This window comes from Anolis carolinensis, chromosome 4 (assembly GCF_035594765.1).
Source record: "Anolis carolinensis isolate JA03-04 chromosome 4, rAnoCar3.1.pri, whole genome shotgun sequence".
Lineage (NCBI taxonomy): Eukaryota > Metazoa > Chordata > Lepidosauria > Squamata > Dactyloidae > Anolis > Anolis carolinensis.
The window spans coordinates 197468378-197483894 of record NC_085844.1 but is presented as its reverse complement, the minus strand read 5'-3'; the positions used below and the strand labels follow the sequence as shown (position 1 = coordinate 197483894).

Here is a 15517-nt window from a genome sequence, read left to right as displayed (position 1 = left end):
GTTCTGCAATGCCCAAACTATCTACACTGGAATAACCCATCAGTAGGCACTAACCAATCTAGCTTCTGACAACCACCCAACAGCTTTCTATGATTTTTCTCTGTTGTCCTGAAGTGGCTAGTTCTGGGATAGCTAAGAGGATAAAACTGTCACCACAACACCTAGGAAGCAAACACAAATGGCCGTACCCCTGACAAGAAGAGACCACAGGAATCCTCTCCTCCACTCCTTACTCCATTAACAAACCATCTCTGTGTGACTATTTCCAGCAGTGGTTTGCCAGAAAATACCAGAATGCAAGACTTGTCACTTCAATCATATTTCATCTTTCTCACACCACAATATATGCCATAAGCTATGAACTAATGCTTTACGAGGACAAAGCTAACATTTTCTGGCATATTATCTTTGCTGGAAGCAACTGTTATGTTTTACAAGATTGGTTGCAATTTCTGACAAAAGAAAGGCAGCTTCTGGCCTTCAGTGTTGCAAACTCACTTCAGGCCCTGAGTTAAATATGGGTGGAATTTATAATTGCAGTTATAAACGAGTAACACAAGAGTTATGCATTCAGAACATATTCATATTTACATACACAATAGTGTAGGGCAGTGGTTCCCAACAACTAAAATATGGCTCGCGGCCTCACCATTATTACACTGTTGCAATGAGAGCGACTGGTCTCACAACACCCACTTATAGTGCTGAGGCAATGGGAATGTCAGGAGGTGAAAGGCCGACTACCCATGAAAGGTGTGACAAGCTTCCTGACATCTTCTCTTCCTCCCCCCTCCCTGAGTGGAGCCATTCCATGTGGCACCTGGAAGCAGGGGCACCTTTGTGTCTTTGTTTTTAGGGTGCTGATTCAGAAAAGTGCATTGGATAGACCACATCAGCTCTAGATGATTAAATACGGTTTTTTGTGGGCAAGCAGCAGCCTCCCATGTGAGGAGGAATTGTGATAGGGATTCTGCTTCTGACTGTTGAGTAAGAGATTGGTGGGGGAAATGGAGAGAAATCATCAATCTTTTGCGTCCAGATCAACAGGATAAGAGATCCCTATTGTTTACTGCAGATGGAGGAGGAGAAGTGTGACACTACATAGCTATGCAACAAAGGTGGTTATATAAAGTAGTACATCTAGAATACCAGCTTGCATTGGCCCTATCAGCCATAGAGAAATTTCAGCATCATGGGAACTGAGAATCCTGTGGTATGCTACACCAGTGTGATTGCAGCAAGAGGGAAAAGACTTGACGCACGATGGCTGGGAAGAAAGTACGGTACTAGAGAAATAGGCTGCTCAGCACCAGCAGCCTTTATGGTCTTCCCTGCCCACTGCTACATGACTCTGGAATCATGAGACTATCACCTGCCATCCTCACAAAAGAGCTGAAGCTGGAAATAGCAAATCGGAAAACACTTTCAAGAATCCTGCTGCTCATTGTATGTGCATGGTTTAACCAGAGGCATTGCTGTTGAAGGGTTTTTGTTTTTTGGAAGGGGGAGAGACATCCTTCTCAGTAAGAATTCTTCCCAAATGAAAATTTTCTTTAATCCTTTTCTTGAACTACAGACATTCAAATATTTGCATGTGGGCATATTTGTATAAAAGTATAGATTTGAGATTTCAAACATTTTAATGCCCTGAGCATGCCTCATAGGAGTGAAGTTCATAGGATGTCATTGTGCTTTGAACTGGCTCCAACCATAAACACACTTACTACTGAACAAGAATTGTCAGGTTGCAATGGTATACACACTTACCTCGGAGTAAGTCCCACTGAATATAGTGTTTCAAATGTGAACATACCTTTAATCGGGCTGTAGGGCTCAAACCTACAGCATTTAGGCAGTTCTATCATTCTATCATATTTATCAAGGAGAGCGGATTTGTCTTTTCCAACATAATTCTTGAGTTTTGAAACATCACCAGCAGCCCGCTGTGGGAGAAAAGCATCTTCAAAGAATAGGGACAAGGGCTTCAGGTCTCTGCTCCAAAACATTCTTTTTATTGTACCAAGAAAACAAAAACTTACTATAAACATGTACGTTGAAATATACAGGTTAAGTTACTAATCTTAATAACAAAATAAAGCTCTATCTATATGTACAGGCATTTTAGAGTTGGGGAAGAAACAAAATGAAACAGCAGCCAGTTGGGGAAGCACACCAGGGTGGGTGGGGTAGTGAGGGAAAGAGCAAGTCTGTAACAACAGGAATGGGCAAAGCCTAACCCATTCCCAAGATGCTTCTGCCCAAGAGAGCAACAAACTCATTCTATCTATGATTCTCTTGCAACACCATATTTTTAGCAAAGTTGTCTTTGATGTAAACGAGACAAATAAATAATAGGGATGGGAGGAATAAATGTGGCTCTTTCACAAGCAAGTGAGGGGAGCCAAAGCAGCTAACAAAGTTCCCAGGAATGGTGACAAGATAACAAAAAAAGCAGACAATGGAGTTGAGAACCCTGGCAACAAATGTATTGTTCTTAAGAAGAGAACAGACCATCAGCCTTTTCCTAGCTAACCCTAAGATTAGTTTCTCCTATTAGCATCTGAGCAGGGCTTGGAAACATTGCTTTTTTTGGAGTTCCATTCTTAGAATCCCCAAACTATCACTTTAACATTTAAAATTTACCCAAAGAGGAACTCTTCTGAAATGACTAGGGAATTTTCTTGAAAATATCTTTCCTTCCTATTAAAAGTGGAAATGGAGGTGAATCTCAGAAAAAGACACTTCTACTTACATCTGTCTCGTCCATTTCCACTTTAGTTCAACTGAAATATGATACTATAAGAGAGGAATGGTCTGAAATTTAAAGTAGCATATAAAAGCAACCTTCTTTCCTGCAAATTATTAGTAGGTCTACTTCTCTCTCCAAAACATAAGGAAGGAAACTACCATCCTGTCCAAAGAGAAGATTACGTATTTACTGTGGGAACAGGAGAGAGTAATCCCAGGGCCTCTACCAATTTAGCTGCCTTGATGCCATTCCAGCTTCTGCCAGTAGAGAGCAAAAGCTTTCCATTTTGAGATTTTAAAACATTCATATACAGTGTACAGGTATTCACTAGAAAATAGTCAAAGGCCAATGGAAATGCACAAAATGTTGAAGAGACTCATCCAAATATGATTAGAAAATAAAAATATAGGGAAAGATCATATGCAATTGCAAACACACGCGCGCACACACACTTTTGTTTATATATAATTTTAAAGAGACAGACCCTCTAAATCCCCAGTGCTCTTTACTGGCCATGGGGGTAAAGGACAAATGTTGGATTTTTCAGACATCCCTTTTTTAAAAAAGTTTATTCAATCCAAGTGTGATATGCACTCAGAATGAAAGATTAAGAAATCTCTGAGCACTAAAAAGTATTACCAGTGCCTGAACTGGACTGAACTTTATTTTTCATTGTAAATCCACTCCTGGATACCCTAATCATTTAATCATTTCAGTAGTTCTCATTTTTATGCATTGGGTATCAGAAACCTTCACCAATCTACCATAAATCACACATAAATTTACTAAAAGATCCTTAATGCCCTTCTATTTCTCTGGTTTAGCTAATTTACATTAGCCAAAGCCACAAAAGGAGCAGGAGCTGATAAAACAAATCCAAGAGTATCCTACACAGTCGACTCAGAACTTTTTTGCAGTACATCATTTTGCACTATGTCACTTTTATTTCTGCTTTAATAACAACATGTCACTGTTGAGATTTGTAACTTAGAAAGGTGTTTAGAATTCTTAGCCAGAGAACTCTAGTGTTTCCCAAAACTACAAAATCCAGAATTTCATAGAATGCATCAATAATAGATAAAGTAGAATCGACATAGCCAGTTTTAATCATGAATTTTAAGCTTGTGTCTTATGTTTAATCTTTGTTCTGTGTATTTTAATATGTATTTTGTAGAAATATGTTTTAATATGTGTATTTGCAGGATGTTTTAGGTGATTATGTGTGTTTTAGCAATGGTTACAATTGTATTGTGAATTGAACCCCAGTGTACAATAAGAGAGCAAATAACGTGTTGTGGATATGAGCATCACCATCTTTTGAAGTGGGATGTGTGTGTGGATTTTCAATTATTGAAAGCCCTAATTTGTTATTTTAATAATCAGATTAATCCAATGAAATTTCTCATTTCATATGAATTCCCAGAGGTTTCAAGTTTTGTCCCTAAGGAACCTAGTTAGACTGCATTGATGCTGCCGAGGAGGCCTCCTCTCCTGCCGTGCATACCGAGAACTGGCAGGCAAGAAGCACAGGAGGGAGAATAGGCAGTGGCTTAATTTACAAGCAGGGCCAAGGCTGCCAAGGATATAAAGGGGCCCCTTTGAGACCTCCGTTGTTATTCATTCAAGTCCAGAGCTAAAAATGGCTCCATGGGAATTTACTGGCAGGACCAGTGGGAGTAGAGAGAAACAAACACAGGACAAAGTAAAGTTGGAAAGGGAGGGGAAGTAGGAACAAGTAGAACTGGTTGACATCCGGAACAAGTGTTCCGCCCAGACATTCGGGGTTTTTTTAAAGCAAAGTAAAAAGAGAAGTCAGCAGAGAGTGGCAACTGTATGGAGCTACTATAAGCTGGAACAGCTGTGCAGGATGTGAAACAGGTAAAGGGATCTGTTCAGCTGGATGGACACTAGTGTCAAGAAAAGGTGGCTGGGAGTGAGGAAAGACTGAGAGGAGGAAAGAAAAAGAGCATAGGCACATGAGGAATGGGCACAAGGGCTGGCATCTTATTCGTGCATTATGCTTGTGGGTTATATTTTTGTCAAGCTTGTACAGCAATGGCTGGAGTCTGAGTGGTGCAGTGATTTAAATCTTGGTTTAGGACTCTAACAGAGCAGGATTCAAACCCCTACTCAGCCATAGAACCCCACTGGGAGATCTTGGACAAGCATTACTCTCTTAGCTTAAAGGAAGGCAATGGCCAACATCCAGTGAACAAAGAATGTCAAGAAAACACTGATAGGATCAACATAAGTTGGAATTGCCTTGATGGCACCTAACATACAAATAACATAGCAGTGGTGAGGCAAGGTAGAGAAAAACTGTCAGTTCCAAGGAATCTGTTTCTCCAAAGCCTTGCTTCCTTCTTTATAACCACAACCTTTTTCTTCATGACACCACCTATATCAGTGGAATTAATTGGCACAGTGCAGCAACAGGTTCCAACCAAGAACTGCTCAACCACTGAACACCTGCTTCTTTGCAATTGTTACTACGTGCCTTCAAGTCACTTCCAACCAATGGCAACCCTAAAGAAACCTTATCACTAGATTTTCTTGGCAAGATTTCTCCAGCATAAATGAGTGCTACAAAGAAGACAAATGCTATTTCAACTGTAAGGAATGGACTTTGCCAAGTTTTGATCTCACTCCTGAAAACACAAAGGGCATTTGCATTACTCAAAAAGATGGTGGCTTCACAGAGAATCACTTCTGGATCTGTTGAACTGAATTTCATCCTTCCTTCTTGTTTTCACCATACATGTACTCATGGAATCATAGAGTTGGAAGAGACCCCATGGACTATCCAGTCCAATCCCCTGCCAAGAAGCAGAAAAATTGCATTCAAAGCACCCCCGACAGATGGCCATCCAGCCTCCCTCTCATTTAACTTCAAAGCAGGTTTGAAAGCCCCATGCCTAAACATAAAAGGCAAGAGCTCTGCCCCTTATCATGGAAAGAGAGATTTCAGCACCAACTGCATTAAAACATTCTCAATCATTCATGTATCACTCTTCTAGTCTAAACCTGGTGTATGTATACATAGTGGGGCAAATCCAATATCTCTTCCAAGAAAGAAGATGAATTAGCAAGAAGTCCTGCAAATGTCATGGGTATGGACCCAATTCTTGTAAATCCACCTCCACGTTAAACATAAAGCAGGGGAGGGAACTATGTGACCTTCCAGCTATTGTTGCACTACAATTTCCAATAAATCTAGGCAACCCAGCCATAAGAATGCTTGGAACTGCAGATTAACAACATATGAAGGGCTGCAGGATTCCCAAATTTAACATACATAAAGCTGCCCTATACTGAAAACAACCATTGGTCCATCTAATCCAGTGTTATCTACTCTGGCTGTAAGGAGCTCTCCAGGATAGATCACTGATGACATTGGGAACTGAACCTGGGACTTTCTGCATGCAAAACAGGTACTCTAATACTGAGATACGGCCCCTATCCTAATATTAGATTTGATACAACCATCTTGGTTGGGCTGCTGCCTTTCTCAGTAACAGAAGATTGTGGCCTCTCATTTTTCTTAGCCAGACAGCCTGAATAAAACCATCCTATTATTGTCCATCCAGTTATATGAGTTGGAAAGAGAGGAAGAGGCTGATGAAGTCCCCCCCCCAACCCCAGAGATATTCCTCCCCACTCAGCCAACACCCATCAGTTCAGTCTGTAAGAACCACTAACTCGCTGTCACTCTTGTCTTCCCCTTCTGAATCCTCATCTTCGCTATAATGGTACATTTCTCCATCAGGCACTGAATGACTGTCCTCAATCCCATCTCCTTCCTCTGGCTTTAGACTATGTGTGTTGACGATAACAGGCATGTCCGGCTCCATGCCACGAGGCAAGTAGTGATCCATGAGAGGTGGGGCTAGCTGAAGCCCAACAGACCGCTGGTACATGAGATCTGAAGCAGAAGGTGGCATCTGACTGCTCTGGGGCCTAGAAAGAAAAGACACATACAATAAGAGGTGTACCTTCCTTTTAGCAAATCTCTCCCTGCATTCATCATGTTTCTCCTACCATCACATATGCCATTGGGGTGCAGCTATGGGGAGCAGCAAAATGGGGACATTGTACCTCCAAATGGGAAATCTTCCCACAATTATACTTTACTTCATTTCCCAAATTTCTAGAATTGCAAAGAGTGAAACACTGAAATTCATTCACACCTAGAACTTTTTTTTTATATGTCTGCATACCCTTGGTAAGTTTGCTTGCCACTTTTCTTGATATATGCCTGAATGATATTTCTACATTTTCAAAACTGAAGTTTTAAGTTACTGCAATGCTACAAATGTAGAGACTGAAGGAAAATTTCAGGAAGTGGGATGTTTTGGATCCCTCACTACCTAGTATCCTCCACTACACACTTACACCAGAATGGTTTTCAGAGATACCTATCCTCTATAAAGAGCTAAGGAAGTTGATGTGATGTGACAAAATATTTAATCAAATGCAATTATTCCAAAGTTAGTGAGGTTTTGATATGCTTACAGTTAAAATCCTCTGAGATAAAGTTTTTAAGAATACAGGTGAAAATATCACTATACTAACTAGCAAAAAGCCTTTATATGGGCCAGTAAAACCAGCAATTCACCACATGAATCAAGAACATTGTCCAGCTAAACTAAATGGGAACCTTGCAAAGGATGTAGTATGTTGCCTTCCTAAATCAGCTGCATATTCATATTCTAAGTATTTGGGAAAGTAACATTTTAGTCTACAACTCTGAGAACTATAGACCAAATTGTACACTACAACTCCCAGGTTCCCAGCTAGGGATTCTGGGAGTTGTAGTCCAAATATGGTCTTCTCAAGAGCTGACTTCAGCCACAGAAAGCTCCTGCTTCTGAGGACTGCTCTTGGGAGCGACCGGAGGAAAGGACTGGGGAGCCTCACGCAATCAGGTAGCCCTGCCTGGCGTCTTGCCGCCGGTTCCTCATCAGTGCCTTGTATTCGCCAACACGAAGCCGCTTCCCTTCCACAATGCAAGTACGTTTGGGGCGAGGCTTATATTTGTAGTTGGGATATTTCTCCAGGTGCTGGCGGCTGAGCCGGGCTTGTTCCTCATAGTAGGGTTGCTTTTCCTGGTTCGACATTGACTTCCATCGGGAGCCTACCAAGAAGAGCAAAAAGTGAGAGAGAAGTTTAGCTGTCATTTACTTTGCTTTGAACTCCAGGCATACAGTCCACATGATCCTTAGAGCAGATGAAAACAGTGCTTCTTAATGGAGAATAGAAAAGGATTCCATAGGAATGAGAACAGAAGACAAAACCAAAGGGATGTGAACTGACAACTGATGTATTTAATCTGAGATGGGAAATTCAGTTTAAATAATTTGCAGGTCTTTGAACATCCTTTTAGCAGTTTTTTTTTAAATCACTAAGGTATGATAGGCAATAATTACTCATTCCTACTGATCTGATTCCATCTATGATGCTAGTGAGGGACCTGAGGTAACACACCAATAAGAACTGCAGCAGCATTACCTGCACACTGATGAAATGCAAAGGATTTTGGAAAGGGATGAGATGTGGTTTGACGCAGCAAGATGTGTGGCAGCAACACATCTGGGACACTTGTATCAGTGTAATGAATGGAATCAAACTGAGGAAAAAGGTCGTACAGAAAGGCACATTTTGGTGGAATTGTAGGATAGTACAAGACTTTTGGAAAAATGTGATTACGGAAACAAACAAATTATTACTAATAAGATTAAGAAAAACCCAGAAATTTGCCTTCTAGGAATATTCAAAGAGAGAATTAGGAAAGGGGTGAAGAAATTTATCAATATAGTTTTGTTGCAGCCAGATTGATAATAGGAAAATCTTGAAAAGGTGAAAAAGAACTATCTAAAAAGGATTGGAGAGAAAAGTCATCATGGACTATATTCAAATGCCCCAGCTGTCTATCCAAGGAGGAAATAATGAAGAATTTGCCAAAAAATGGAGGCTGGCATTTTAGTATTTGGCATGAAAGACAAATGCTGACTTTAAAGTAGCCACAGGGGAATTTACTAAAGTAGTTATAAGGGTAGATTTTATTAGATATATGGGATTCACCGTGAGTAGTGACGGAGGTCATGGATGGTGGGTACAGAGATGAGAGGTAGGGGGAGGGAAAAGATTTGTTATAATGTTACAATGTATTTGTTTGGCTAGTTAATGTAATTTTTGCTTATCCTTGTCAGTTGTACAGAAGTGTAATTAATGGAATCAAACAGAGGAAGAAAGGTCATGCTTTTAAAAATAGAGTAATCCTTCCTCCAAGCACTATAGAGGGACCACATAGCAGCCTCTTTATTACGAAACCACACTACACAACTAATGAAGTATGACTAAAAAGAATTGTTTTGTCTTACCCCCAAATAATGGTTGCATGATCATTGTGAAATTTCAGAAAAGGAAAGACACTATAGTCTTATTAGCAGCCAAGGAATTTGTTTCACAATTCCCTGTAAGATCTTACTTCCGTGCTCTGGCCATTAATTCTCCAAACTAGAATAGAATCTCCCTAAAACAAGCAACAGCTTTCAGGCCAGATTTAGATACACACAACTGGGCTGAAGGAAACAGGTATCCCTTTGCCCTCCTCCTCCTCCTCCTCCTCACATCTGCCCTTCCAGTCCATTGAAAATTCAATGTAACAGGAACCTTGGAAAATAGCTGCTCTTTACTATAATAAAGAGCCTTACTGGATTGCATTCATGATTTCTATCACTATGCTATAGAATAACAATCCCAGATCCAATCCAATGACAAGATGGCACTGTATTTTTTAAGAAACTAAACTGGATAGAAAAATACTGTACAATTATTCCTCATATCACTCAAGGAGTATATTAAGAGTCTATGAAATTCCAAAGACGATGGCCTATTTATATATGTCAACTCTCAGAATTAATCTGGCAAAGAGGATCGTGGGCACAAAATTTAACATTTTCCAATTTTGGTACAATTCTACACTGGTTAAGTTAGGTCTGAACAATCCCTGACCCAACATACTAAACAGAGAAAAGAAAAAGTCCACTAGAGACCATATGCATGCTGACTGCTTAGAACTGCAAAATTGGTTGTTAAATGCCCGGCAGACCACTGTATACAGCTAATGGACTGTAGTGGAGTACAAGCTGTACATCCATATCCCATCTGGGCAAATAATAGATCAGATAGAAATCAAGCATATCATCTCATTTTTAAAAACATAACATCCATCATGTTTCTTTCAAAAGTAATATACAATTGTTTTTTTTACGCCTCACAAAAGATTTTCAGTTCACTTCAGCAAAGAATACAAACACTTTCCAGGTGCTACATGTGAACAATTTAAAAAGATCTTAATGTATTATTTGCACATGTCAGCAGTGAACGCCAATGTGCAGATAAATTTTGTTCCAGACAATGCAAAGGACTGCATCTCCCTAGACAAAACTATGGAGGTTTTGGAGAGCCCTTTCTTTCAGTACTACCATCCCATAGGGAAATTAGTTGAGACTATGAAAGAGGGCATAATAATAATAATAATAATAATAATAATAATAATAATAATAATAATAATAATAATTCTTTATTTATATCCCACTTTTCTCCCTCATGGGACCCAAAGTGGCTTACAACATATTAAAATCACATAAAGAGCAATCAGAATACATCAATAATAAATACAAGCACCATAAAATAAACAAATTAAGAAAACAACTACAATATGCATTCACATACATTTGTCAATGGCTGCTTCCAGGCAGTAGAAGTCTTTCCAAAGGAGGCCAGGTTAGTGCACTCTAAATTCTTATCACTAGCAAAGACGTTTTAAAAATCCAAATAGATTTTTCACAACTGAGCATCTGATGAGGAAGCGGTCTTTTACAGACATTTTCCACCTTTTTCTCTCATGTGCTTGTAATTTTTAAGCATTGTTTTAATCTGTGTGACTGTGTTTTAATATCACCTCTTTATGTGGTTTTAGCTACATCTGGGTACCAGTACTGCAAGAAAGGTGGGGTTAAAATAAAATAAAATGAAGTGAGAAGAGATTCATTTGGGGTACCAAAGAACAAATACTGACAAATTGCATATCCAAATGTAAAGAAACAATCTGCAGGCTTTATTGTATCTAAAAACACACATTTAAAATATAGCATTCATTTTTGTTTAAATCCACAAATGTCTAGCATTGCAGAGATTGAAATGCTGAAATTTGTCCTCACCTAGAACTCCTGTATTTGCTGTGTTCACATCCCATTGTAAACTTGTTTGCTCATTTTGTTTAGAGGCATAAACAGTCTTTCTAAATGCTTGACTAAAGTTACTGCAATGCTAGAAGTGGGATTGTAGGAAAGTTTCCCGGCTGAAGTTAAATTTCTTATTGGGGAAATGCCTTCATATGGTGCCCGTAGCTACAACTCTTGAGATACATAATTTTGCCTTGGCTGCTTTCTCTGCATAAATGGGAGACAGCCAAGCCCTGGTGAAATGGTTACCTACAAATAGCTAATTTGAACCTCTCCCTCCAACTGACCTTTCTGGTCACCTTCCTGTGCTGCTCTCTGGGTTTTTTCCAGCACAAGGTATGGTGAGCAGGTGCAGTGGCTAAAATAGGCTGCCCTGCTGATTTGAATTCCCTGGGCTGCATGACCTTTACCATGATTCCCACAAGAAAGTCCAGGAAGCATGTAGGCTGTAGAGATAGAGAAGGCTTCACTTAAAGAGCAAATCGGAGCAAAAATCAGAGGAAGCTGAGGAAATTCAAAAGCACAGAAAATGTTTGTTTAAAAAATTAAAAGCTCTAAGCCTGAACATGTTTGCTCATTTAAGGGCTTTTAGAAAGGAAGTTACTGCAAAAAAAGAACAAAAGAATGAGGTGGTATGGTCCTGGGACAGTAGAGTGGACTTGTGATTTCAAGCAAAATGTTGCCATTTTGAATGCTCTCCTAACTGTTTTTTTAAAAAAAAATTCCCTGTAAGTAGAAAATAATACAGTAGTAAGTGAGCTTTTCTTCCTAGTGGGTTGGTTTCCTACTTAGATTTTTAAAAGCTTTGGGAATAATCAAAAATAGCACTATCAAGAGTGGTTTCAGTCATTAGACCATCTCTTTTGGATTAATGTTTCCATTCAACCAATGAAACAGCCAACTACAGCTGGTAAAAGCATTTGGCAACACAGGTGATACAAATGTATTTTCACATTAAACCTTGTAAAGTCGACACCTACTGGATCTATTAAGTCATTCACTGTAGGCTATTTGGTCAGTTTGAGGAGCTTTGAACAACAATACCCATTGGCTACACTGGCTGATGCTGGTAGGAACTGTAATCCTAAGTGTGTAGAACGTGGCCATCCCTGCTCTAAGCTCTTGAATACTGTTCAAGTCACTCTCATGCTTATGAACTCCTGAACATGGGTGCCTTCCTCTTGTTTTTTCTACCACAACTCCTAGAAACTTCCAACCAGCACAGCCAGAGACATTGCCAGGCCCTGGTTCTTCTACAGGAGTGTTTCTCAAACTCTGCTCCAGAAGTTTAGGATTTCAGCTCCCACAATTCCCAATAGCTGGTTCCTTAATTTGCATGACCCCACCCACTGCATCTCCCTTAACCCTTTCCTACCCCTTCCTATGGCACATGGCTAACAGAGGAATTGATCAGCAACTGAGCAAGAGGTTTGGGGAAAATTCACCATGATTTACAAGCTGCATTTGACTTACATCCAGAGAGCACTGTTAACCCAAGCAATGATGGATCTGGACAAAACTTGCCACAGATAATGGGACTTGCCGTACCTTCACTGATATTGTGCCCCCACCAACAATGGACTAGGACTACAGTTGGCACAGAGAAGTCCCATAACCAACTGAACATACTGCAGACGTTAGTGGGAATGGGCCTTGATTTTAGGAGTTATAGTTCACCTGCATCCAGAAAGCACTGAACCCAGCTGACGTCACATCTGTACCAAACTTGGCACACAGACCCAACACGGGCAACTGTGCATACAGGCCTGCTTTGGGGGTGATTGACCTCAGATCTGGGAGTTGTAGTTCACCCTTATCAGACAGCACTGAACCCAGCCAACAATGGATCTGGACCAAACTTCAGTGATATTACCTAACATCCCAAAACAAACAATGCCTTCTACTAATAACCCATGCACTGCCGGGTACCCAAGCTAGTGTGTGTGTGTGTGTGTGTTTATATACATACATACATATTCATCTCCCAAAAAGCCTCCCCCCCCCCCCATTTACTGCCCAGATTCTTTCTCCCTCTTCTTCCTTGCGTCCAAAACGCTATTTCCCTCCCACTGCTTATGGGGTACTTTGGTTGTGCTTTTCCTGCATGGCAGAAGGAACGTGAACTGGATGGTGTAAAGAAGTGTGTGTTTTATTTTGATTTATGGATGACATGTTTGTTTAATTTTGTTTAAACAGTCAGGTTTGGCTATGTTTAAAATGGGTAAGTATTAGAGTTGATAATACAAGGAGGAAGGTAACCATCTTAGCATTCTGAGGCAGGTGCCATAGCAACGGGGGCGGAGCTAACCGGTTTGAAGGAAAAAGGAGGGAACGTTTTAAAAACAGGTTAGTCTGTAATGGTGAAATTACAGTGAGGACTGATTCTCAAGTGGAGGATCAGGGTGGCTCAAATGAGGGAATTTGAGTCAATTCTAAAATAAGGTGACTTATTTTAGGCAGTCTGTGATTTTTAGTCACAGGGGAAGGACTGGTTCCAGTTTAGGAAACCAGGGGAACTCAGATCTCTAGTGGTGTTAAATTAAACAAGTTAGGTGACTTGTTTAGGTTTATTTGGAGAGTCTGAGGAGAAAGGGAAAGTAATCCCGGTTAGATCCAAAATGATCAGGTTTAGACTGCTCAAGGGAAAGGAGCAAGTATTTTGAAAGTGTATTCCTCATAAGTTATATTTGCAACAGATTAAGAAAGTTTAACTCTGAGAAACAAATTGTAACCACTAAGCTTTGTACATGAAATAAACTTGTTTTTGTTCTTTAAAACCATCTAAGTCTCTGTCACACTCATATTCTAAGCTAAGCAACAGCACCATCAAAAGTGAAATAAAGAAAGCTTAAAAAGAATAAGTATCCTCTGCCTGACATCTCCTCTATTGGTGCCAGTGGTTATATAAATATATATATATAATAAATAACTAGTTGATTAAAGTCATCATCGATTCCTCCCTATCACATCATCTTTACATTTTGGCGGCAAGTAGTGGGATACGTATAGCATCCCTAATTTAGTGCCTCAGATCGCTCATAGAAAAAACTGAGGTAAAATTTGAAGAAAATGGCCACCAAAAGACAGGAAAAGATCACCATGTCAGAGATGATGATGAAATATCAACTAGAGATGAAGAAATTAGTAATGGAGGAAAGAGAAAGAGAAAGACAATTTCAGGCTCAAGAAAGAGAAAGAAAATTTCAGGCAGAGTTGAAAAAGATGGAGATAGAATGGGAAAGACAGAAGCTGACACTGTCTCAGCCTTCTGTGGTGGCACAACTAGACACTCCCATCAGTATGATTCCTAAAATGGAGGCTGACAATGACAGAATAATAGCCAATTTGAAGCCAGATGTGGAGATGCAGCGGATTGAGCTCGCACCACTTTTGAAAATGCCATTGTGACCAGGGGATTCTTGGTGCCTGATTGGTTATAAGTGGTTCAAAAAGTGGTAGAGATACGTGGGTTTTGAAAGTTGGGACCTGTATTATGCAGGAAAGCCTGATCACTACCCAGGACCCATTGACAACTCAAAACTTTTTGAAGATTCAGAAACTCAAACTTTAAAAAAGTATCGCATAAATAGAGTGGATTATGAGTTGATTCCTATTGCAGCCTGGACTAAGTTAGTCAGTTGGTATGGCTGTATAGAGGGACAGAGACCAATTGAGAGAAAGGTTGTGGAGCATGGCAAATATTTCACGTACTGTGAAGTAGAAATTTATCCTTCAGAGTTGAAGCTATGTCAAAACAACGACTCCACGGATCTTGTAAGCTCTCAATTTAAACATGCAGAAGATTCTGCTAAAGATGGAGGAATCGTAAACCTCCAAAAGAAATTATCTGAGTCGCAGTTTGAAATTCATTGCGTGGCTGAGGTAAATGAGTCACCAGTGGCTGAAATCCCTGTTCAGTGCTGTAATGACACAGGAGTAGGACAAGCTAAGGTGATGGAGTGCCAGTCACTGATGAGAATGATTTACTTGAGCATTGTGGAGAAATGACCGTTGTTATAAAGAAGAGTAATGGTTTAAAAAGTGACTGTGCCATAACAAAAGATTTATCAGACAAAGATGGTGACATGAAGTTGCTTGTTGCTAACAGAGCAAACAAGGTGGTTCCCAATGAAGATGGGAAGGAAGAAGAAAAGTTTCTGAGGGAATTTTGGGAAATGACTGACTCTATTTGCTCAGTGGTTACCTCTTTAGTCACTACAAGTACAGAGCATGGTCAGCAGTTGTGCCCAGGAAAAAATTTACCTCAGGAAAACACCAGATTTGGTCAGTTTAAGTTGCTGTGCGCAGGAGAGCCTAAGGGATCAAACAACACCTCTATGAGAAGAAAGAAGAAGACGGACATTTTGAGCCTGTGGGTCATCGCCAATTGCAGCGAACCGAGAAACCGGCAAAGGTTGTTTTTCAGCGGAGTGAGTTCTGAGGACTTCAATGCGGCAGAGATGGGTAGTTTTAACCATCAGCGGTTTGCTTTCGATGTTCCACAAAAGTGCTTGGACTA

At 40.1% G+C, this 15517-nt stretch overlaps 1 protein-coding gene across 3 annotated transcripts in view; it reads right to left on the bottom strand.

Moving 5' to 3' along the window:
• Positions 1–1991: 1991 nt before the first annotated feature.
• sox13 (SRY-box transcription factor 13) overlaps positions 1992–15517 on the bottom strand; it is a 73530-nt gene continuing 60004 nt past the window's right edge. For 2 of the 3 annotated variants that reach the window (XM_003220368.4, XM_008109658.3), the window contains exons 13-14: positions 7667–7883; positions 1992–6706 (exon numbers count right to left, since the gene is read on the bottom strand). In XM_003220368.4, the coding sequence (XP_003220416.2) occupies positions 6427–6706; positions 7667–7883 (497 nt within the window). In that variant the 3' untranslated portion in view covers positions 1992–6426. The remainder of the gene's footprint in view (positions 6707–7666; positions 7884–15517) is intronic. The other variant, XM_008109659.3, reaches the window with a different exon arrangement.